Source organism: Neoarius graeffei, chromosome 20, assembly GCF_027579695.1.
Source record: "Neoarius graeffei isolate fNeoGra1 chromosome 20, fNeoGra1.pri, whole genome shotgun sequence".
Taxonomy (NCBI): Eukaryota; Metazoa; Chordata; class Actinopteri; order Siluriformes; family Ariidae; genus Neoarius; species Neoarius graeffei.
The window spans coordinates 23,327,329-23,352,487 of record NC_083588.1 but is presented as its reverse complement, the minus strand read 5'-3'; the positions used below and the strand labels follow the sequence as shown (position 1 = coordinate 23,352,487).

General features: G+C 41.6%; 1 protein-coding gene across 1 annotated transcript in view; it reads left to right on the top strand.

Annotated features, from left to right (window-relative positions):
* abca3b (ATP-binding cassette, sub-family A (ABC1), member 3b) overlaps nucleotides 1-23,143 on the top strand; it is a 138,506-nt gene extending 115,363 nt beyond the window's left edge. Inside the window, 5 exon segments of the mRNA XM_060901407.1 lie at nucleotides 594-781; nucleotides 1,054-1,224; nucleotides 19,841-20,037; nucleotides 20,595-20,668; nucleotides 20,821-23,143. Of these exon segments, the coding sequence (XP_060757390.1) occupies nucleotides 594-781; nucleotides 1,054-1,224; nucleotides 19,841-20,037; nucleotides 20,595-20,668; nucleotides 20,821-20,958 (768 nt within the window). The 3' untranslated portion in view covers nucleotides 20,959-23,143.
* The last annotated feature ends 2,016 nt before the right edge of the window (nucleotides 23,144-25,159 follow it).

Genomic DNA, 25,159 nt, shown 5'->3' with positions numbered 1-25,159 from the left:
ATATCTGGCTCCTTGCTTATTCAGGGAGGCGGGAAGCTTTGAAATGAGCTAATGACGACTGACATATAAGGCAGAATGGCTTGCCATTACGTTCAACAAAAAAGTATAAACTCTCCCACTCTGTTAAAAATGTCCTATGTTCGTCTTCATATTTTCGTTTTGCTGTGCATTTTTTCATTGCCATTTTGAGAGGCTACTTGACACAAGATACACCTTGCCCAAAAACTTAGCGATTATCTCACGCACATGCGCATTTGACATGACCTGAAAATACCGTAATGTACCCAAGCAAAGCGAAGATGTATTTGACGAAAATACCATACTGAACTCAAGCAAAGCGCACACGCACATAAAAAAAACCAACACAAACACAAACTTCGATATGAACGTAAGAGCCGCATGACACCGGGCAAAGAGCCGCATGCGGCTCGCGAGCCGCGGGTTGGCCACCCAAGTTCTAGAAGGTAATTTATTATTAGCAAAGTGAACATTTTTGATTGGCTGTGCCTTTTAAACAGTAGTACATATGTATGTCAATAGATGCTGCTTAATGATTATATTCTTATTGTAACCCTGCCATGTGTGACCTGCAGGTACAGCAACGAATTGGCTACTGCCCTCAGTTTGACGCTGTGCTGGATCACATGACTGGTCGCGAGACTCTCAGCATGTATGCAAGGCTCAGAGGAATCCCAGAGAAATACGTGTTTGCATGTGTGGAGAATGTGCTCCGCTCGTTGCTCCTGGAGCCACATGCTGACAAACTGGTCCGCAGTTACAGGTACAGATATGGAGACCATGGAGAGAAGGGAACAGATAACAAAAAGAGAGGGTGCAAGTTTGGTACCAGAACGGCTAAATATAGACAGTTTCATTCTGGAAATGCAACACAGAATATCTGTGAATATCATAGTGAAATTTGAAAGACATAAATTACATTTCAGTCCGGGAATATTTTGGAAATTGTAGACAGTCTCAAGAAGGGTAGAAAGGATTGATACAATATAATATAAAGATACTGAGCTACTTTACGAATTAGCTTCTGTCATACAGTGGGGGCAACAAGAGGAAGCTGAGTGCAGGTATGGCTCTGATTGGTGGGCCACCTGTCATCTTCCTGGATGAGCCGTCCACTGGCATGGACCCCGTGGCCAGACGCTTGCTCTGGGATGCAGTCACACGCACCAGAGAATCGGGCAAAGCCATCGTTATCACCTCACACAGGTCAGTTCCTCAGTGCACACAAATATTTTTTGTCCTCAACACTTTTCATGGCAGAAATTAAGGCATATAATGAAATGTATTTCTATTACATGACAAAATGGAAATAACTAAAGAACCCTTGTACTTAAAATTTCTGACAGTGCGCTTTGACGGGTTCCTTTATGGCTTTTTTCCCCCATCAGAAGCCCCCCTTTCATCTTCATTCACGAATTAATTATGTCAGGAAACTTGTGAAATGTTTCCTTGAATGTAATAGCGCACAAAATCCCCAGAATAAATTTGGTTTTGTGGTTGGGTTAATATAAAACTAGATCTAGCATACCTTATGAAACCTCACTAAAGCCACTATTGAACATGTTCATGTTATTAAATGCACCATAGGAGAGGATTATTTTGATAAATAATTGTTTAGATAAAGCATATTGCAGAAGGATGAGGCCTTTTGGGTCTAGTTAGACCATTTGTAAAGTGATGCTGAGTTTGAGATGGAAATCAAACCATGCAAAATGGCTCATTGGAAATTTCAAAATAACCAGTTGAGGACATTTGAGAAATATCTTAAAATATATTTTATTGAATAAAACTTTTCAGTTTTAATTGACTAGAATTACTATACTTTTTCATTACCTAAATCTGGACTGGAATTTCTTATATTCTTCACACGTACAGGTGGGTTTCTCTGGGTTTCCTCCCACCTGGCAAAATATTCTAACAGGTCAGTTGGCTAATCTAAAAGTATTCATCCCCTTGGTGTCTGTCCTGTTTTGTCACATTACAAGCTGGAATTAAAATGTTTTTTGGGGGTTAGCACCATTTGATTTACACAACATGCCTACCACTTTAAAGGTGCAAATTGTTTTTATTATGACACAAACAAAAATTAAGATGAAAAAACAGAAATCTGGAGTGTATATAGCTATTCACCCCCCAAAATCAATACTTTGTCGAGCCACCTTTTGCTGAAATTACAGCTGCAAGTCTCTTGGGGTATATCTCTATTAGCTTAGCACATCTAGCCACTGGGATTTTTGCCCATTCTCCAAGGCAAAACTGCTCCAACTCCTTCAAGTTAGATGGGTTGCGTTGGTGTACAGCAATCTTCAAGTTATGCCACAGATGCTCAATTGGATTGAAGTCTGGGCTTTGATTAGGCCATTCCAAAACATTTAAATGTTTCCCTTTAAACCACTCCAGTGTAGCTTTAGCAGTATGTTTAGGGTCATTGTCCTGCTGGAATGTGAACTTTCATCCTGGTCTCAAACCTCTGGCTGACTCAAACAGGTTTTCCTCTAGAATTGCCCTGTATTTAGTGCCATCCATCTTTCCTTCAGTCCTGACAAGCATTCCTGTCCCTGCAGATGAAAAATATCCCCACACCATACTTCACTGTAGGAATGGTGTTCTCAGGGTGATGGGACGTGTTGGGTTTACGCCATACATGGCATTTCCCATGATGGCCAAAAGTTAAATTTTAGTCTCATCTGACCAGAATCTTCTTCCATGTGTTTGGGGAGTCTGCAACATGCTGTTGGGCAAACTCCAAGCATGTTTTCTTTATTTTTTTCTTTAAGCAATGGCTTTTTTCTGGCCACTCTTCCATAAAGCCCCACTCTGTGGAGTGTATGGCTTAAAGTGGTCCTGTGGACAGATACACTCATCTCCGCTGTGGATCTTTGCAGCTCCTTCAGTGTTATCTTTGCTGTCTTTGCTGCATCTCTGATTAATGCCCTCCTTGCCTGGTCTGTGAGTTTTGGTGGGCGGCCTTCTCTTGTCAGGTTTGTCATGGTGCCATATTCTTTCCATTGTGTTATAATGGATTTACAGTTGTGCTCATAAGTTTACATACCCTGGCAGAATTTTTGCTTTCTTGGCCTTTTTTCAGAGAATATGAATGATAACACAAAAACTTTTTTCCCCACTCATGGTTAGTGGTTGGGTGAAGCCATTTATTGATAAACAACTGTGTTTTCTATTTTTAAATCATAATGACAACAAAAAACATCCAAATGACCCTGATCAAAAGTTTACATACCCCAGTTCTTAATACCGTGTATTGGCCCCTCTAACATCAATGACCGCCTGAAGTCTTTTGTGGTAGTTGTGGATGAGGCTCTTTATTTTCTCAGATGGTAAAGCTACCCATTCTTCTTGGCAAAAAGCCTCCAGTTCCTGTAAATTCCTGGGCTGTCTTGCATGAACTGCGCGTTTGAGATCTCCCCAGAGTGGCTCGATGATATTGAGGTCAGGGGACTGAGATGGCCACTCCAGAACCTTCACTTTGTTCTGCTGTAGCCAATGGCAGGTCGACTTGGCCTTGTGTTTTGGATCATTGTCATGTTGGAACGTCCAAGTACGTCCCATGCGCAGCTTCCGGGCTGATGAGTGCAAATTTGCCTCCAGTATTTGCTGATAACATGCTGCATTCATCTTTCCTTCAACTGTGACCAAGTTTCCTGTGCCTTTGTAGCTCACACATCCCCAAAACATCAGCGATCCACCTCCGTGCTTTACAGTAGGAATGGTGTTCCTTTCATCATTGGCCTTGTTGACACCTCTCCAAATGTAACGTTTATGGTTGTGGCCAAAAAGTTCAATTTTGGTCTCATCACTCCAAATTACCTTGTTCCAGAAGTTTTGAGGCTTGTCTCTGTGCTGTTTGGCATAAATTTTTGTTGGTCTACCTGACCGTGGTTTGGTTTTAACAGAGCCCCTGATTTTCCATTTGTTAATCACAGTTTGAACACTGCTGACTGGCATTATCAATTCCGTGGATATCTTTTTGTATCCCTTTCCTGTTTTATACAGTTCAACTACCTTTTCCCGTAGATCCGTTGACAATTTTTTGCTTTCCCCATGACTCAGAATCCAGAAACATCAGTGGTTGGATGAAAGATGCAAGAGTCTGTCTGGATCCCAGAAACTCACTCAGCTTTTATGCACACACACTGATTACAAGCAAACAGATCACAGGTGAGGATGCTACCTTTAGTAGCCATTCAAACCCATTTGTGTCAACTTCTGTGCATGTTATCAGGCCAAAATCACCAGGGTATGTGAACTTTTGATCAGGGTCATTTGGGTAGTTTCTGTTGTCATTATGATTTAAAAAGAGAAAACACAGTCGTTTGACAATAAATGGTTTCACCCAACCACTAAGCATGAGTGGAAAATATGTTTTTGTGTTATCATTCATATTCTCTGAAAAATGGTCAAAGAATCATAGATTCTGCCAGGGTATGTAAACTTATGAGCACAACTGTAATGGTGATCCATGGGATATTCAAAGTTTGGGATATTTTTTTTATAACCCAACCCTGATCTATACTTCTCCACAACTTTATCTCTGACCTGTTTGAAGTGTTCCTTGGTTTTCATGTTGCTTGCTTAGTCATGTTGCAGAGTTGGGGTCCTTCCAAAACAGGTTGATTTATACAGACATCATGTGACAGAGCATGTGACACTTTGATTGGACATAGGTAGATCTTAATCAACTAATTATGTGACTTAGGAAGTGAATTGGTTGGACCAGCTCTTATTTAGGGGTTTCGTATGAAAGGGGGTGAATACCTATGCACAATCCAGATTTCTGTTTTTTCATCTTAATTATTGTTTGGGTCACAATAAAAAAAAAAACTATTTGCACCTTTAAAGCTAGATGGCCTTTCGATTTTCATAAAATCAGTGAAATTTAGTTCCCTCTGAAATTTGGACAATGTGATGTATGTTTATTTCTGTTATATCTCTCAAAATATCAGGCCATTCTGTGGCTGGGAAGTTATTTAATTTGAGGGGATTCCCTAGCAAATATTGTGCATGAAATCACTGGCTTCGTGCAGCCAAGCAGACAGAGGAAGTCCCTGTGCGCATGCGCAGGTTTACCACCTTCTTCTTCTGGGTTTTACGGCAGCTGGCATCCACAGTGTTGCATTACTGCCATCTACAGGTTAACTTGACCGTGCACTGACAGTTAAATAATTTTGTCACTAAATGAACAGCTGATCACACCAAGGTGCTTGTTGACCGCCGATATTTATTAGTTTGGTCCTGCATTTCCTTTCCTTTGGACCATAACATCTTTTCTTCTCGCTTTCCGTTACTGTAGTTGGTCGTTCACATTTCATTTGCACACTCATGTCCTCCATTTTTCTCTCCTGTTTCAAATTTGTATCCCACAATGCCTTGCATGAACGGAGAAAGCCCACCATGTAATGCATGATGTACTTTCTTGAATTAGGTCATGGTGAAGCAGGAAAAAATAGCGGAGAATTTAGGGCCACGTGGCCCTAAATTCATTAATTGTTCTATTTTAAAAAAACTCATAAAATTGGAAGTCTGTGATACGAATTCAGTAGCTTTTGGTCCACTAAACAAAAATAATTGGGTGTCAGGGAAAATTATTTTTATGACCTACACTTGAAAAATCTGAAAGGCAGTCGACCTTTAAAGTGGGAGGCATGTTGTGTAAATCCAACGGTGCTAACCCCCCAAAAATCCATTTTAATGAACAAGATGGCGGCATGCATAGTCGCAGCGGCTACAGGCTGTGCACTTAGGTGTTCTACTTTTGTATTTTTCCTTATGTTTGGGTGTTATTTTACCGATCTTTGCGAAGCAAAACTCATGTACAGCCACCGGGAACTATGCAACATTGCATACAATTGCCAGATTACCATTATGAGCGATTACCAGTGGACTAACAACATCCCTCCAAAGATAGCGAGACCATCGGACGCTCCATGGATTGTTGTCGGCTGGGCTAAGCATCGCAGGCGGCGGAAGGAGCGTAAGCAGAAGTGGGGTTGCCGGTCAGGCCTGTTAGCCAGACTTAAGAGGCAGCCATTTAAACCTCCGCTCCCCAGCATCTTCCTGACCAACGCACGATCGATCGTCAACAAAATCGACGAATTGGATGTACTACTGGCCGGACATCCACTTGTTCGTGACTGCTGCACTCTGGTCATCACGGAGACGTGGCTCCGGGAGGAAATCCCCGACGCCTGATGCAGCTAGCTGACCGCACAATGCATCGCAGTGACAGGAATGCTAAAGCCGGCAAAACCAGAGGAGGAGGTTTGTGCATTTACACACATAATGACTGGTGCACAAATAGTAAGATCATCGCCACAGCCTGCTCCCCGGACTTAGAGTTAATGACTGTCGTATGCAGACCATTCTACTTGCCTAGAGAACTGTTGGTTGTGTTAAAAACCGCTGCTTACATAGCTCCAGATGCCAATGTCAGCTTAGCCCTTGCCTACCTACACAACTCAATCACCGAACAGCAGCGGAGATACCCAGAGGGAGTACATATCATCATGGGGGATTTTAACAAAGCTTGTTTAAGGTCTGTGCTGCCTAAATTTGTTCAACATGTGAAATGCCCCATGAGAGGGAACAACACCTTGGATCATGTTTATACAAATATCAAGTTAGCCTACAGATCTGTACCTCTTCCCCATCTGGGCATGTCGGACCATATCTCCCTGCTTCTCATACCGGCATACACACCACTTAGGAAAAGGTCAAAGCCTACCACCAGAACCATTAACACCCTGTCTGATGAGGCCCTGGCCCAGCTGCAGGACTGTTTTGCCCATACAGAATGGAGAGTCTTTGAACACGACGACCTGCAGACCCATACAGATACAGTGCTAAGTTACATCACGCACTGCATGGATACTGTCACCAGGGCCGTCGACAGGGGGGGACAACCGGGTATTTTGTCCCGGGCCCAGGCATGAGGGGGGGGCCCAGAACTGGTCCCTCATGAAGATGCCATTAATCATTCTGTTTCATTTCAAAATGTGTTGATTTGGGGGAGAAAAATGTGCTATATTTGCATTCAATGAATGATTTCTGGTTCTTTTGCCTTTATTGTCTTCGAAAATAGATTCAAGAACCCACCTACCACCCCTAATGCAGAAATGGTTTGGTCTTTGATTAAGGCGCCAAATAACACGGCACTATAGAGATCTTGCAGTCACCTGACCGGAAAGTACACAACCGCCGTCTTGTCGGTCAAAAACACCGCTGAATACTGCTGCACTCGTGTACAGAATGGATCAATTTCAACCGACGGACTACACGGCTCATTTTTCTAATGAACAGATAACTAGATATATGTCTAAAATAAACGATCTACAGATTTGTGACCCTTATGGCTTTCCGGACGGAGTTTTCACGACCGGATTTTGAACTGCCAGCGGAATACCCGGACGTGTATTAACTTTCCTCATTAACTTTCCCTCGCTGTTCAGTGGTGAAGCACTGCGTGCTTATAAATCTCTGGACAGTTTTCTTTACAGAAATTCAGGATTTGTCAGCGACTCAGATGTGGCATCTTGTCTCATCTCATCTCATTATCTCTAGCCGCTTTATCCTGTTCTACAGGGTCGCAGGCAAGCTGGAGCCTATCCCAGCTGACTACGGGCGAAAGGCGGGGTACACCCTGGACAAGTCGCCAGGTCATCACAGGGCTGACACATAGACACAGACAACCATTCACACTCACATTCACACCTACGGTCAATTTAGTGTCACCAGTTGACCTAACCTGCATGTCTTTGGACTGTGGGGGAAACCGGAGCACCCGGAGGAAACCCACGCGGACATGGGGAGAACATGCAAACTCCACACAGAAAGGCCCTCGCCGGCCCCGGGGCTCGAACCCAGGACCGTCTTGCTGTGAGGCGACAGCGCTAACCACTACACCACCGTGCTGCCCGTGGCATCTTGTAAACAAGAAAATAATCCTCACTGGATGGGTAAGTCACTTAAGTATTGAGTACAGCACTGACCAGCCGATTATAGAATAGAATAAGGTAATTCCAAATCGTCCGTTTTGTTTACATGGATCTGGCATTGGAGAGGTAGAGGAGATTTGAGTGGCTGTTTGTATGTGTATATGTATGTGGCAATCGTATCCAAATGTTTTAGGCACGCTTGCTGAGCTGCGCTGAGCTGGACTCCGGTTAGCTGAAAGCCCGTGGAACGCTGCCTCTTGTTAATTAAACCTTATTTTGTTGGAAATTATCCCGTGTAGATACGATGGCATGTGAAATTGCCAGCTAGATAGAGTTTAATGTAACGAATGGGCTATAAATGGGGTGTTTTGAGGTTAGTCTGTTGCAAAACATTAAACTTTCGCTTAGACTGGATACTCTTCAAACAACTCCCTTGCTCAAGTGAAAAATGATAGTGCCTGTATGAAAAGCGCAATTAATGAAAGTAGCCTAATAAGCCCTAAATGAATAAAACAACCTCTGTTTTATTGTTGTTGCTTACACGTTAAGATTTTGAAATCTTCTCGGTCCAGTTCTATATCCAGGGAACGTTGTAATCCTTTTGGTTTATCCGTAATAAATGTGTCAGCCCCCAGGTCAGATAGGCTAATGTTACGTGGTTGGGAGGGTGTCAATTTTTTTTGTAACATTCTAAATCGAGTACGGAAAGGACGTTTATGAAAAACAAGACAAAAAAATACACTGAAAAACTCACTGTACACATCACTAGTGGTGATGCTTCTATGTTCAGATTTTGGGAAAGCCATAACTCCGTTCTCATTGAGGCCCAGTTCCATCCCGTAAACAATCATTTTGGTTTATCAACTACCTGCGCTCAAACATGTCACAGGAGAGGCTCAATGGGCTGGCTATGCTCTCTATAGAGCGCGAACTTGCAAAGAAGCTGGACTTCAATGACCTTATTGACGACTTTGCCACAGCAAAAGTCCAGCGCATTGCATTTCGCACCTGAATAGTTGCAGACTAAGGAAATGTTCAAACTGTAAATATGTTGAAATGTTGAAATAAAATGGTTGACTGTTATAATGGGCTTGGAATACCTGTTATTTAAGGGTTGGAGTGAATGGAGACTGTGAAAAGAGGGGTTGGGTGTGGGTGGTTGCTGTGTGGCGATGTGTGTGCGTATGTGTGTGTGTGGGGGCACTCAGATTATTTGGGGGGGGCCCACTCAGATTATTTTGTCCTGGGCCCAGCCAAAGCTGTCAACGGCCCTGACTGTCACCATGGAAAAGCGGGTCTGTGTTTACCCCAACCGCAAACCCTGGATGACAGGCAAGGTCCAGTCACTGTTAAGAGTACACAACTCTTCATATAAATCTGGGGACCGGGCACAGTACAGCAGAGCTAGGGCAGATCTAAAAAAGGCCATCAGAGAGGCAAAGCTGGCCTATGCAAATACGTTGTCCAACCACCTTTCAGACAACAACCCCAGGCAGGTATGGGAGGGCCTGAAACATATCACCAACTATAAAGGCAATGGGATAAGCACAGGAAACATAGGCTTCTCTCTAGCTGAAGAGCTAAACCACTTCTTCGCTTGCTTCGAGAAGACTGTTAACATCCCTACCATACACACACCTCTGTCCATAGCCTCCCCTGAGCCCAGTCCACACACACTTACCCTCCAGGAACACCAGGTCCGCAGTGTGTTCAGGGCAGTGAACCAGAGGAAAGCTGCTGGCCCAGACGGTATACCTAGCAGTGTACTTAAGGCCTGCGCTGACCAGCTGTCTCCCATGTTCACCAGGTTATTTAATCTCTCTCTGTCACTAGCCACCGTCCCCCACTGCCTGAAATCAGCAATCATAGTTCCCATCCCTAAGTCCACCACCATTAGTAGTCTTAATGACTATAGACCCATCACACTAACACCTGTGGTGGCAAAATGCTTCGAAAAGCTGGTCCTAAAACACATCAAAGTTTGCCTCCCCCGTAGCTTTGACCCCCACCAGTTTGCCTATAAAGCGAACAGGTCTACTGAGGACACCATCTCCACTGCCCTCCACACTGCCCTGCACCACCTGGAGAATCCTGGGACCTCTGTAAGAATGCTCTTCATCAATTTCAGCTCGGCCTTTAACACCATAATTCCAGACATCCTCATAGCCAAGCTGGTCAACCTGGACTTCCCTCCCACCACGTGCGCCTGGATCAAAGATTTCCTCACTAACTGCCCACATTCTGTTAGGATTGGTAACAGGAGCTCATCCACCCTGACACTCAGCACTGGCTCTCCACAGGGCTGTGTGCTGAGCCCTCTCCTGTACACCATACACACATATGACTGCACACCTACACACCCCTGTAATATCATTATAAAATTCACTGATGACACCACTCTGGTAGGACTCATCACAAAGAATGACGACACTGCTTATAGAGATGAGGTCCAGAGACTGACAGAGTGGTGTGACAGCAACAACCTCACCCTTAACACCAGAAAGTCCAAGGAGGTGGTTATGGACTTTCGTAAGAGCAAAGCTGACCCCCCCCCCCCCCCCCCCCCCCCCCAGGTGACATAGTGGAGAGTGTGCCCACCTTTAAGTTCCTGGGGACCCACATCTCTGGGGACCTGTCTTGGGCGGCTAATGCAACTGCCTTAGTAAAGAAAGCCCAGCAGCGCCTCCATTTCCTGAGGGTCCTGACATGGAACAGGCTGCAGACTGACTTATTGGTCTCGTTTTATCAGGCCACGATTGAGAGCATGCTGGTGCACGCCATCCCAGTGTGGTACGCTGACTGCACAGTGGCTGACAGAAAGAGGCTACAGAGGGTCACCAGAACTGCAGAGAGGGTGATTGGTTGTCCACTCCCCTCCCTGGATGCAATCGCCAGCTCCAGGTGTCTCACCAGAGCCAAGGCGATCATAAAAGACCATTTTCATCCCAACCATCACCTGTTTAGCATGCTGCCCTCTGGGAAAAGGTTCAATTCCTTTAGATGTAAAACCAACTGATTCAAGAACAGCTTTTTCCCTTGGGCAGTTAGAACTTTAAATGCACTTTAAAAAAACAACAACAAATAAATAAACTGTTTTTACAGGCTGCTGTGTGTGTGTGTGTGTGTGTGTGTGTGTGTGTGTGTGTGTGTGTGTGTGTGTGAGAGAGAGAGAGAGGGAGAGAGAGAGTGTGGGACACCACACTACCACTATTGATTGATTGATCATGTGTGAGTGTGTGTAGGTCACCACACTGCTGCTACTGATCATACCCATATCATGTGCAATACTAATGTGCAATATCTACCTGCCTACCTCTATTCTTATTTCTTATTTATTTTATTATTATTACTAGTATTACTTCTACTTAGTATTTTGTTGTATTTATTATGAATGCTTTTTATATGTTCTTTTGCACCTTTGTGGCCATGCCGGCTAAGTTTCGTTGTTCAGGCAACTGCTCAATGGCAATTAAAGTCTTGAATCTTGAATCTTGTAATGCGACAAAACAGGACAAACACTAAAGCTGGGCATACACTGTGCGATTTTTTCAATCGCGGTATTTAGCTTCTGCTCACACTGCACAAGTGAATCGCAGGGGTAAACAGCACGCAGCTTACGATTCCTGTTCTCACACTATACGATCTGATGCTCGGATGCGATGCTCGGATCCGATGCTCAGGATTTCAAACAGGTTTGATTTTCATCCGATCGATCGGGAGGAGGTCGTGAGGTGTTAATCGCTTGTCGTTACCCCATGTATACTACATGATCTGAGATGCACGATTGAGCCAAAACTCGGCCCGATCTCCAAAACAGTCGCACGAGTGAAAATCGTGTCAAAATCGGGCCAAAAATCGCACAGTGTATGCTCAGCTTAAGGGGGATGAATACTTTTGCAAGACACTGTAAATTGCCCCAAGCTGTGAATGAGTGTGTAAATATACAGTATGTTTGCATTGTACCCTATGATGGATTGCCATCTTATCCAGGGTATATTCCTGCCTCATGCAGTGTTCCTAGGTTACTATTGATGACAGAATTATTGTGTACTTTTAGTTGTAGTCTTTTTTTTAATTAAATGGAAGCTTTTTAAATTTACTTTAAGATACTGTATAGATATAAAATAATCCAAAACCACAATGAAATGGGGGAAAAAGCTGGAGCAGATCCCAGCAGACTTTTGGGGAGAAGTGGGATACACCCTGGACAGGTTGCCAATCTATCACAAGGCTAGCACAGAGCCAAACAGCCATTCACATTCACACCTATGGGAAATTTAGAGTAGCCAGTTGACCTAATGTCTTTGGACTGTGGGAGGAAACCTGAACACCCAGAGGAAACCCACACAGACACCGGGAGAACATGCAAACTTCACACAGAAAGGCCCCAGTCGACCACAGCTACTTGCTGTGAGGCAACAGTACTAACCACTGCACCACCATAAAATGTAAAAAAAAAAAAAAAAAAGACTCTCAACAATGACTCTAATTATTTGGGGCCAAGTAGTGAAGTTTGGCAGTGAAGCGAATTTTCAAAAATGAGGTACCATTGGAATCCTTGGATCAAGCAGAGTTCAACATCACTTTCAGTCATATTGGATTTTCTGTCTTTTTGGACTTTATCAAAACACTAAAAAGTTTTCACAGGCCACAAATTTTGTCTAATTTTCAATAAATTTAGCACAGACAATCTTTTGCCCAAGCCTCACAAAAGTTATTTGTTGGATTTTTTTTTTTTTAATTTACGAAAGTGTTCACCCATCACAACCAATCAAAATCGGCAGCAAAGCCACCAAACAGGAAGTGAAGTCATGTCACAGCAACACTTTGATGTATTAAAACCAAACTTGTTACATGGACTTGGGGCCCCATTTTCAGGTAGCACTAAATTTTTCACCATTGGGGTGAAACCACTGGGGTGTTTGTAAAAAGCAAAAATGTGTTTTGACTGATAACTGGTGATGTGCATGCTTGGCCCCCTCATCGCTGCTTGCAGCTATATTTTACAAACAAAATAGTCTGGTGTGTTATAGAATGTCATCTGGAGAAAGTAATAAACAAGCAAAAATTAGAAAGTGTATATAGCCTATTTTTGCACTCAGTTGACCTGGGAATGGTGTGAGAACTTTTATTGTCCAGCAGATGTCAGTGTAGAGCTTGCTGTCAAATGCTTCAATGCTCCAAATAATTTTTGCTTCAAGTGAGTGAGACAGAGGTTGCATTCGACTTTCCCATTTTCGCAGTTCTATGAAGCTCAGCTCTTTCCATCATGGCTTTTGTCTTTCTCCTCTTTATTCTTCTATCCTGCAGCTCATACTACTTTTCTACCAGAAGGGAGTGGGTTCTTGAACTGGTTCCGGGCAGGATTCTTTGAACCATGGTGTCAGCTAGCAAACCAACCTGCATTTTACCAGTTTTGAGCAGAACCATTGTAATCTAGGATGCACCATGAACAGAGGTTATTGCACAACAGAAGTAAACTGTAGTAGCAAGATGGCGGTGCACATTGATTTCCTGTGAACTTTTGTTCCATTATTGCAGATATTTTTCATTCCACTTTTTCAGAAGATGTACCCTTTTCCATTGCATTCTCCATTGCTGTGCTCTGCTTCCTCTTCAAACTAATGACACTCCCACTGATGTCATCACAAGTCGCGCTGGAAAAAACAGCTATATTTTGGTTGCAGTTGGGAACCAACTTTTCAGCTTCCAAACCAATTTATTTTTGGTCAAAATGCTCTGAATAGTTCAAAATTTGGTGTGCAAACCAGAACATAACCCTTACCCTGTTGGTGGAGAAGGGGTAGTGCAACACAGAACACTGATTAATAAAATCCCTCACAGGTGTAGACATAGCCATGGGAACCTATTCTGAACAAGGGGTGCTGGGGGGAAAAAATGGGGGCGCAGCCGGGCAGAATTGGGACTGGCAGGAATGACATTATGACTGCACATATAGATGCTTAACTGACAACGTTGATAAAATATACTGGCTCAGCCTGACTTTGCGGAGGACTTGTACACTGTCCGTGGTGTTGGAACACCATGGCAACAGTAAACAATGTGTCACAGTGGCCGTAGAACTTTTGGATATTCATTTTTCCTTTCTTGGTTAGCAATAAGCAAATAAATATCAGACAAAATTTGCTTTTGTATAAACTGGAAGTTGCACAATAAAGCATACATTAGTTGGTCAATGCAGCAACAAGAGAACATCATGATTTTGCACATGCACTCTGAAGGGGTAACAGGCAAACTGAATTCTCCAGAACACCTTGTCAATGAGCTGTCACTCAAAAAATCATTAGCCAATGGGGATGAACCCCTGCAAAAACCTGCCCCTGCAAGAGATTTGCATCACAATTGCAAACAAAAGCCAGGCATCGCGAACGAGAACGCAGGCAGCGTAACTGCAAAGCCAGCCAGTGAGAACAGAAGTCTGATCAGTGAGAAAGAAACCAAGAGAATTGTAAACAAAAAACATAATTTGTTTGCAAGTTATACAAACTTGATGACAAGTAGAGTTTTTATTTAATCTCATCTCATTATCTCTAGCCGCTTTATCCTGTTCTACAGGGTCGCAGGCAAGCTGGAGCCTATCCCAGCTGACTACAGGCGAAAAGCGGGGTACACACTGGACAAGTCGCCAGGTCATCACAGGGCTGACACATAGACACAGACAACCATTCGCACTCATACCTACGGTCAATTTAGAGTCACCAGTTAACCTAACCTGCATGTCTTTGGACTGTGGTGGAAACCGGAGCACCTGGAGGAAACCCATGCGGACACGGGGAGAACATACAAACTCCGCACAGAAAGGCCCTTGTCGGCCACGGGGCTTGAACCCAGACCTTCTTGCTGTGAGGCGACAGCGCTAATCACTACACCACCGTGCCACCCGATTTTTTATTTATTTATTTATTTACTTCAGTGAGTTTTATTCTCTCTTGAAGTTGTATTTTTTTTCTTTGGAATTTAAGACATTTTGTTTGATACTTGATGCACAACGTCCCTACTTCCTGCAGTTATGGATATAGAGCCTCACCACTTTGGCCTCCATTCACAAACCAATGCTGAACCATGCTTCCACTTTCATAACGAACAATGCAATTTTACAGAATTACAAAATTACAATTAAAATATAAACAAACCATTTACAATGAATGAACTGAATTGAAGTCAGTTGACCTGCTGTAGTCTAACTTTCTTCTTGGACCACATGAACTTAAACTGGGTGCTTGACTGAGTGTAATCAAATGTAGGAGATTGCTGCAGAGGTGACTATCATTAGGTTTTGCATCTTTGCCTTAGATAGATGATTTCTGTCCATTTTAATTTTGTTCTGAAGGCCCTCAGTGCTCTGACCTGTCAGAATGATGGCTGGCCTTCAGATTTTCCCGTCATTGTTTTAAAAAATAAAAATTCAGTCATTGACAGAAAATATTCGGTTAACGTGACCCCTGGTCACAAAAAATTAATTCTGCTCATCACAACCAGTAACTATATATATATATGAGTGGACAACATGGAACCTTTCACTCCCACTGTGTGTTTTGAAGTCTTTTTTGAGTCAAAATGGATGTTGTCATCTTGAAAAATTGAAGCCACAGTCTGTACAGTATAGACCTTGGAGTCAGAGCATGCTCAGTAGACATAGCCAGACAGGCAGCGGGTCTGCCTTTTGCCCACCCATACTCTGATGTGTGCATCCACAAGAAATTACTTAAAGTGCAACTAAAATGATGTAACATTTACACTCACCACAACCTATTTTTGAGAAAATAACTGCTGTTCTCGATGATTTGCATCTAGTTCTGTCACCTGCAGAATTTACCCATTTGAAGAAATGCTCTTGTATCTTCTGTTCATTCTGTTGGTGCAGTTAATTTAATTTATTAAGTCAATAAATTATGAAATAATGTATTCTTCTTCGCTGCCTTGTTTTATGCCATCAATTTGTTCACTCAAGTTGATTTTCCAGTTATAGCCTCACTATAACAAGCTATAGTCCCTGCCAAAAGTATTAGAATTTCAAGGACAATTATTTATTTGCTATACACTGAAGCTCGTTTAGGTCTAAGATCAAAAGATGAATATGAGACGATAGAAAAGATTTCAGCATTGCTTTTCTGATATTTACATCTGGATGTGTTAAACAGCTTGGAATATGACACACCTGGTGGCAAACCACCAAATTTTTAGATTGGCAAAAGTGTTGGAACAGAGTTCTTAAATAAATGACACGTAATATTTGTTGTATATCCTTTGATTATGATAACTGCATCAAGCCATAACCCACTGACATTAACAAACTATTGCATTCTTCTTTTGTGATGCTTCTCCAGGCTTGTACCACAGCTTCTTTCAGTGTTTGCTTATTTTAAGGGGTCTCTCCCTTCAGGCTCCTTTTCCGGATGTGAAATGCATGCACAATTGGGTTAAGGTTTGGTGATTGATTTGGCCAGTCTAAAACCTTTCACTTTTTACCCCAAATGAAATCCTTTTCTGTGCTGGCAGTGTGTTTTGGGTCATTGTCTTGTTGCATGATGAAATTTCTCCCAATTAAATTGGATGCATTTCTTTGTAAATTAGCAGACAAAATGTTTCTATAGACTTCTGAATTCATTTTGCTGTTATCATCATGAGTTGCATCATCGATAAAGATTAGTGAGCCTGTTCCAGAAGCATCCATGCAAACCCATAGCTATGGTGCTTAAGCCATAACACTATGTCCACCTTGCTTGACCTCATATGTTTTGAATCTTGAGCATATCCTTTCTTTCTCCACACTTTGATTTTTCCATCACTTTCATGACTCATCTCTGTATGTCTTTGTGAATTCCAATCTGGCCTTCTGATTCTTACTGCTGATGAGTGGTTTGAATCTTGTGGTATTTCTGCTCTTGAAGTATTCTTTGAAAGATGTGATACCTTCAGCCATGCCTTGTGAAGGTTGTTGGTGATGTTATTGACAATTTTTTGGAGGGTTTCTTCACAGGGTTTCTGTAAGCTACTGCTGCTGTTGTCCTTGGCCAACCTATTCAATGCCAGGTTGTTAGTACACTAATAGTTTCTTGCTTTTCAGGACATTCCAATTTGTTGTATTGACTGTGCCCAATGCTTGTGCAATGGCACTGATTGATTCTCTCTCTTTTTCTCAGCTTCAAAATGGCTTGCTTTTTTCCCCATAGACAGCTCTCTGGTCTTCAGGTTGATTTACCTTTTTTTTCCCTTTTAAATGCAAATACATCCTAAATGGTGCCTGAATTTATCTCATCTCATCTCATTATCTCTAGCCGCTTTATCCTGTTCTACAGGGTCGCAGGCAAGCTGGAGCCTATCCCAGCTGACTATGGGCGAAAGGCGGGGTACACCCTGGACAAGTCGCCAGGTCATCACAGGGCTGACACATAGACACAGACAACCATTCACACTCACATTCACACCTACGGTCAATTTAGAGCCACCAATTAGCCTAACCTGCATGTCTTTGGACTGTGGGGGAAACCGGAGCACCCGGAGGAAACCCACACGGACACGGGGAGAACATGCAAACTCCACACAGAAAGGCCCTCGCCGGCCACGGGGCTCGAATCCGGACCTTCTTGCTGTGAGGCGACAGCGCTAACCACTACACCACCGTGCCGCCCTCGTGCCTGAACTTGTACTTAAAAAAAAAAAAGCATAGCACGAAGGTCAATTACTTTTCTTTTCTTAATTTCTCAGGCAAATTTGGTCTTCAAATTAAATATTATATATATATAGGCATCTTAACCATGTTTAAGGTAGCTAACTAGCTAATGGTAGGCATCTGCTGCCATCAGAGCAGTTGTAATGCAACTAGCGATGGCATGTGAGGTGAGGTGAAGTGATGCTTATCTTGCTTGTACATCTGAGCTCCAGAAGGCAAATATTTTATTAACTTGATAATACGTTCTTAGATTTATTTTATTAAATGGAGTTGTGTCATTGCTAGAAAGAATAAGTATAATATAGTGTGAATGAAAAGATTAATTTAAATTATTTTGCAGAAGAAAATAGTAATGGGTGGCACGGTGGTGTAGTGGTTAGCGCTGTCGCCTCACAGCAAGAAGGTCCTGGGTTCGAGCCCCGGGGCCGGCGAGGGCCTTTCTGTGTGGAGTTTGCATGTTCTCCCCGTGTCCGCGTGGGTTTCCTCCGGGTGCTCCGGTTTCCCCCACAGTCCAAAGACATGCAGGTTAGGTTAACTGGTGACTCTAAATTGACCGTAGGTGTGAATGTGAGTGTGAATGGTTGTCTGTGTCTATGTGTCAGCCCTGTGATGACCTGGCGACTTGTCCAGGGTGTACCCCGCCTTTCGCCCGTAGTCAGCTGGGATAGGCTCCAGCTTGCCTGCGACCCTGTAGAAGGATAAAGCGGCTAGAGATAATGAGATGAGATGAGATGAGAAAATAGTAATACAAAAACACTTGATTTTCAAAATCATTTTGCTGTAGTTTGTAGCATGTTTCTGTTAATGTTGTCTGAATCTGCGGCACATTGACCTATCAGGCCCACTATATTCAGGAGGCTTTAAAGGGAGAAAATGTAAAAATATATTCAGTTGTACTTGGTTGTCTTTCCACTCCAGAGTAAGAAAATACACATTTTGTCCTTTTTGTGTGTTTATTTCTTGAGAAATAGAAGCAAGAATCTTGAATGTGCAGTGAATAGCCAATATAAAACAAGTTTTATATTAAATTTAAGTGGCACTGAGATGAAGCACCAAAATCTACATAGTGATTAGATACTGATTATATAGGAACCAGTGCCATATTGGCACCTATTAATTGTTTAAACAATCAGTCTAACATGGCCTGATGGTTAGACAAGCAGCTTTGGGACAAAAAGGTCACTGGTTCAATTCCATGGACCGACAGGAATGGCTGAAGTGCCCTTGAGCAAGGCACCTAGCCCCCAACTGTTTCCCGGGCTGCTCTGGATATGTTGTATATCACTCTGGATATGTTGTATGTCACTCTGGATAAGAGCATCTGCTAAGTGCCTATAATGTAATGCAAATACATTTTATAGATGTTATTTGGCAATGAATAAAAGGGTGTGGTTGATGAGGTGATTGATGGCTTCAACCATAACAGTCAAGCCTTATAAATGTGCACTATAAGGAAAAATATTGGGGGAATATATAATGGTCAACTGAACTTGAAATGTTCAGAAATGACAGAACATTATTCCTGAAAATAATTTAAAACTTAAAATAAAAGTTTGTCCTGGGTCCCATTCACTAACATGGGAATGAGTGGGGTTAAAAGCTGTAATGCAGCCAGCAACTAGAAAGCCTCAGAAACAATTTGGCTTCACTTTGATGTCCACCTATACAGACATTCATTCGTCACCACTAAGTGAGCTGTAGTAAATCTGTTTTTCAAGAAGATTAGGTAACTAAGTTCATTAAATCTGATTGGTCAAGGAACTCTTCTGCGTAAACACATTGATTTAATTCATATCCAACAGATTCAAAAACTTTTTGGTGAAGCTTTGCACAAAAGCATTGTTACTTCCTAAAGTCACATAGTAAGTAGATAATTTTTGTATGATCGTTAAAATGAATGGTTTCTGCTTTAGATACAGACTTTGTAGATGTCATAGATATAATATGAAAGATCTTTCACATGGTTGTATCTCTTTGTTTCTGTCTGCCACCATCTGTGTTATTCACAGGAGTATGATATGATCGATTTGAATACAGGTGCATCTAATGATTCCATAGGGTTTTAAGCACAAAAGACAAAATGTATGAGATGTTTATAATAGCCTGCTGACTTCTGACTCTGTGTGTGTGTGTGTGTGTGTGTGTGTGTGTGTGTGTGTGTGTGCGCGCGCATGCACAGTATGGAGGAGTGTGAGGCTTTGTGCACTAGACTGGCTGTGATGGTCAATGGGCAGTTTAAGTGTCTGGGCAGCCCACAGCATCTAAAGAGCAAATTTGGCAGTGGATACACACTGTTGGCCAAAATCCACATGGAGGCTGATTTGGAGGAGATGGACCTTCAGCTCTTTAAAGACTTCATCGAAAGCACCTTCCCTGGTCTGTGTCTGAGATATACCCTGTAAATTGCTTACTCACTCACTATTAGATATATAGACTATGATATATAGAGTGCTATATATACCGGTAGTAGCAGTGAAGGAGACACATCACTGATTGTGTATTCAATAGCACACTTGAAACACATCACCATGACCCATCATTACATAAACCATCCAAAGATTATAAATCACTAGTATGGAAGCATTAAAAGCAAATTATGGTATCAAATACACCACTAACAAGTAGCTATTGACTTTAGGTTGATAAACCCCATTTTTACTTACATTTATACATGACATTGGCCACTCTGTGGTATTTAGTGCACTATAGATGATAATATCGAAAACTGCTCAGGGAATATGATTTCTCCATTTGAGATTGCGCAACACTAAAAAATCGCAAACACCCATAATTCACTATATGGTCAATATAGAACAAATTCTGACAGAAGTAGACTTGTGTATAAACTGCCAGTGATGTGGTAACTGAACTGAAACTAACTGGACTGGTACAGATTAACAGCTGTGTATTATTGTTTGTTTTTATCTTCACAGGTAGCTTATTGAAAGATGAACACCAGGGAATGGTACATTATCACTTGACTGACAAAACATTAACCTGGGCTCAGGTACGTTACCCAAATATGCTGAGCTCAGTCTACACATGTCGGTTTTGATAGTAGTTTGCATTTGCTCCAAGAAATCTTGTCCCGTCAGTTGTTATTTGGCACAATGTCTAGGACAAATCTGTACTAATTGTATCACTTCTTGGCCCTGCCAGGTTTTTGGGACCCTTGAGGCAGCTAAGGAGAAATATAGCATTGAGGACTATTGTGTGGGTCAGATCTCACTGGAGCAAGTTTTCCTGAGCTTTGCTCAGTTCCAGCACTGTTCAGAAGGTCAGAGGAAATCAGACTGAGAGAGAGAGATGAAGACTCCTGTAGTTTTTTCTTATTTAAAGCCTTTATGTGGTGCAAACTGGGCTGAGAGATTTTTCTCCACATGTTCAGGTCTCAGAAAATTTCTTTCTCTTCACCATACAACACCACAAAGGTGTCAGCCACTATACTGCACTGGTACTGTATTTCAGTACTCCCAGATCTTGGACTGTACTTTGGAGATCTCATCTAAGCACGTGTAGTGTTTGTTTAAATTGTGTGTGTGTGTTTTGGGGGGGGGAGTAGTCGTCATTGCAAGCTGGAATTTTAATGTCTTTGCACCAGTTGGATGCTCCTAAATCATGATTATCTGATGGTCTGGATTATGTGTAAATGTCTACATATGTATGAAGCTGCTTGAGAAATGTATGATTTTATTGGGGTTTTTTGTTTCTTTTCTTTATGTTTTACTGCAGCCATGCATTTGACAATATGTGTATTGAAGCTGTACTGCAAAAATAATAACCTTAAAGAATCAAAATAAGTGTATAAACAATGCCACGCTATCCCTATCTCTCAAAGAAAACATGCAGCTACATTGTAATACATAAATGTTTGGGGAATTTTAGCCCTTTTTTCTGTTCCCCCCCCCCCCCCCCCCCCCCCCCCAACAGGAATTATTTGAACTGTTTGCCAAACCATTCTTACACACATTTTTTTTTTCTTCCTAACACAAACTGTATTTTTGCACAGGAATCCTTCCTCCAAAGAATTAGTTAAACAAGGAAACATGAAATACTTTTGCTTCCCTGGCTTACAGATGAAAAAAAACAAAACACAGTATAACTTTACTTTTTGCCTATTTGCATTGACACTGCCTTCCTTGTGTCTCCTGAAAATATAGCACATACACTACATGGTCAGTTGTCCAATGACTTTTGGCCATCACACTGATATGTGCTTATTGAACATCCAATTCCAAAGTAGGTTCCTCTTTGCTGTTATAATAACCTGCATTATTCTGGGAAGGCTTTCCATTAGATTTTGTAGCATGGCTGTGGGGATTTGTTCCCATTCTGCCACTAGAAATACCCATCAGATTCTTAGAAAATTAGAAATACCACTCAAATTCTTCCACTCAAATTTTTCCACTCTTCTTCCTTGGCAAACCATGGAACTCACTTTGTGCACAGGGGCATTGTCATGCTGGAACATAAGCAAATCTCTTAGTTCCAAGGAAATGGAATCTTATTATTACAGCATACAAAGACATTTTAGACAGTTGTGTGCTTTTTAGCTTTGTGGCAACGGTTTGGGGAAGAACCACATATGGCTGTGATGGTCAGGTGTCCACAACCTTTTGGCCATATACAGTAGTGTACTATGACAGGAAACCAAACTGTACTAGAACATTCTAATAACTGAAATAATGGAATTAAGTATCTTCACTTGACCACAAAGTAGCTGTTGCTTCAGTCATCAAGGCTCTGTGTGTTAAATTCTCATCAGAGTACTAGTAAAACGCCACCTGTGTTGTGACTTAATCTGCAAAATGTTTAAATTCAAATGTCAAAGTCTCTTAACTGACATAGTATATTTAAGCATTTTTGTATGTTGTGTAAAGAATGTTACCTAGTCATCACTGTTGATTTCAAAGGAAAAGTGACACTACTATGTTGTATGCATGTACCTCATGCGTAAATGGTTGTTTAATTTACAACTGTGCTTTATTTTACAGTCTTGGACAAAAAAAATAATCTGCATTACTGATCCAGGATAATTCATTTTGAAAAACGTCAGTCTGTATGCTCAGTTGTGATTAGTACATTCCTAATATCTTGACTAACATTCTGATTCATTCTGAGGCATCGTGAGTAAATTGTATGTCATATTTGCCGGAGTTTGACTGAGTTGATGGGTGTCTCACTGCTGTGTGTATCCTTTGGTGGTCAATTAGTGGTGTGGCTTAAAGGTCTGAAACGTGTACAGGGCTTCTTTTTTAATTTGTTTTTAATTTATTTTTATTTGTACATTTGCACACAATAATAGCTTTCCCTTTTGATCTGATTGTTGTAAACCACACATGCTTTTTGAGGTCTGAAGAACTTTTTTATGATTAAAACCATGTTGATTATAGTGGTAATAATTTGACATGGATAAAAGGGAATTGATATCCTATGTACTGTACTACTGAATTAATCTTTAATATGTATTAATTGCCATTTCTTTTTCTTACTGTTTTTTTTTTAAATTAAAGTTGCCTTAAGAAAGAATGGACTGAAAGTGATATTTGTCATCCAAAGGGGGTCATCCTGGTGGTCATATACTGTTTATGGATCCCTATTTAAATATTTAGAAATGTAAAATACTTGCTTTGTGCACAGGGGCATTGTAATGCTGGAAACTGCAAAGGATATAATAGCAAAGGCTAGGCCCCTTAGTTCCAGTGTTTCCCAATTATTACCTGGATGTTACAAGCAAATCTTTGGCCAAACATGAGTGTGCTAGTGTATCATAGAAGCTGTAAAATCTTGTACTTTGTGCATGTGCCTTAGCACATGTTCTTTATATAATTTAGCTGTAAATGCAATACATAATGTATTTCCTATGATATTTCAAAGTTAAATGTTCACTAGCTAGTTTGTTTTATGATTACATAAATAGTTAGTTGTGGGCGGCGCAGTGGTGTAGTGGTTAGCGCTGTCGCCTCACAGCAAGAAGGTCCGGGTTCGAGCCCTGTGGCCGGCGAGGGCCTTTCTGTGCGGAGTCTGCATGTTCTCCCCGTGTCCGTGTGGGTTTCCTCCGGGTGCTCTGGTTTCCCCCACAGTCCAAAGACATGCAGGCTAGGTTAACTGGTGACTCTATAAATTGACTGTAGGTGTGAATGTGAGTGGGAATGGTTGTCTATGTGTCAGTCCTGTGATGACCTGGCGACTTGTCCAGGGTGTACCCTGCCTTTCGCCCGTAGTCAGCTGGGATAGGCTCCAGCTTGCCTGCGACCCTGTAGAACAGGATAAAGTGGCTAGAGATAATGAGATAAGTTAGTTAAGTGAAAGGGAGGTTTTTTTTTTTTTTACTTTGAGTGGTGGTCTATGCACAACCAAAATAAGCCTTTAATAAATACACACAAGATATAGAATGATGCAATTTAAAAGCTATACTGCTTTTATATGCTACATATGATCATTACCTCGACAGCTGACTAAAAGCTTGCATGTTTGCAAATTGTTTGTATATATATATAAAGTCAACTTGTAATATAGATGAGGTATTTACAGCACTCTTTGCAGTTGTTCCACTGTAGAGGACTGGAGTAAAGGTAAAGTCTAAACTGACTGATGGTGTTTGTGCAGGGCTAGATCACCTTTCACACATTTCCTACCAGCAATCTATTCACAGATTGTTAAAATTAACATTGCACAAGAGGCCAATTTAAACTGTGGCAGAGGTAATGGGAATAAAAAGACAAACACACACAATTACAGTTTGCAGGACAACAAAAAGTAACTATAGAGTTGGTTTTTGACCCACTTTTAAACCTTTGTGCCATGTGACTGGAGTGTCAGTGGAAAACATAATTAACTAAAATAATTAGCTATGCAGTGAGCTATAAATGCATGTAATTAATAGTGTAAATTCATTTGCACAATACCAGAAGTTCTTTGCCTGAAACATGGTTGCTTCTGGCAGGTTAAACCATAGATCTTTTAACAGGATAAGGCCACAAACCACAACAAGTGTTGCCAGGCAAAGCAAACCTTGCCTGACAGCACTTACTTTATGCCTATATGTTGATAATGGTAATATTTCTCAATCATCAGCGGTCAGGTTATAGTCCTATGAAAATCCATGACCTTGAGTTTGAGATTTCAAAGTCATTCAAGGTCAAAGATCATGGTGCTAAATGAAAGCCCATATGGCACTTCCTATAAGTTGATAAAGGTAAATATCTGTCAACCATTTTCAAGTTACAGCGCTTTTAAAATCAATGACCTTGAGTTTGACCTTTCAAGGTCACTCAAGGTCAAAGAGCATGGTGCCAAATGAAAGGCCATATGGGAGTTCCTAGGTGCTCGTACTAGTAAACATTTGTCTATTGGCAACCGTTTTTAAGTTATAATGGAAAATATGTTATTTTGACCGAAAGGTTGACCTTTCTTGACCTTCATCTTGACTCAATTACCCCTAAAATTTAATCAGGTAATCTACGAACCATTGCCCACTTACCTTGAAAATTTGAAG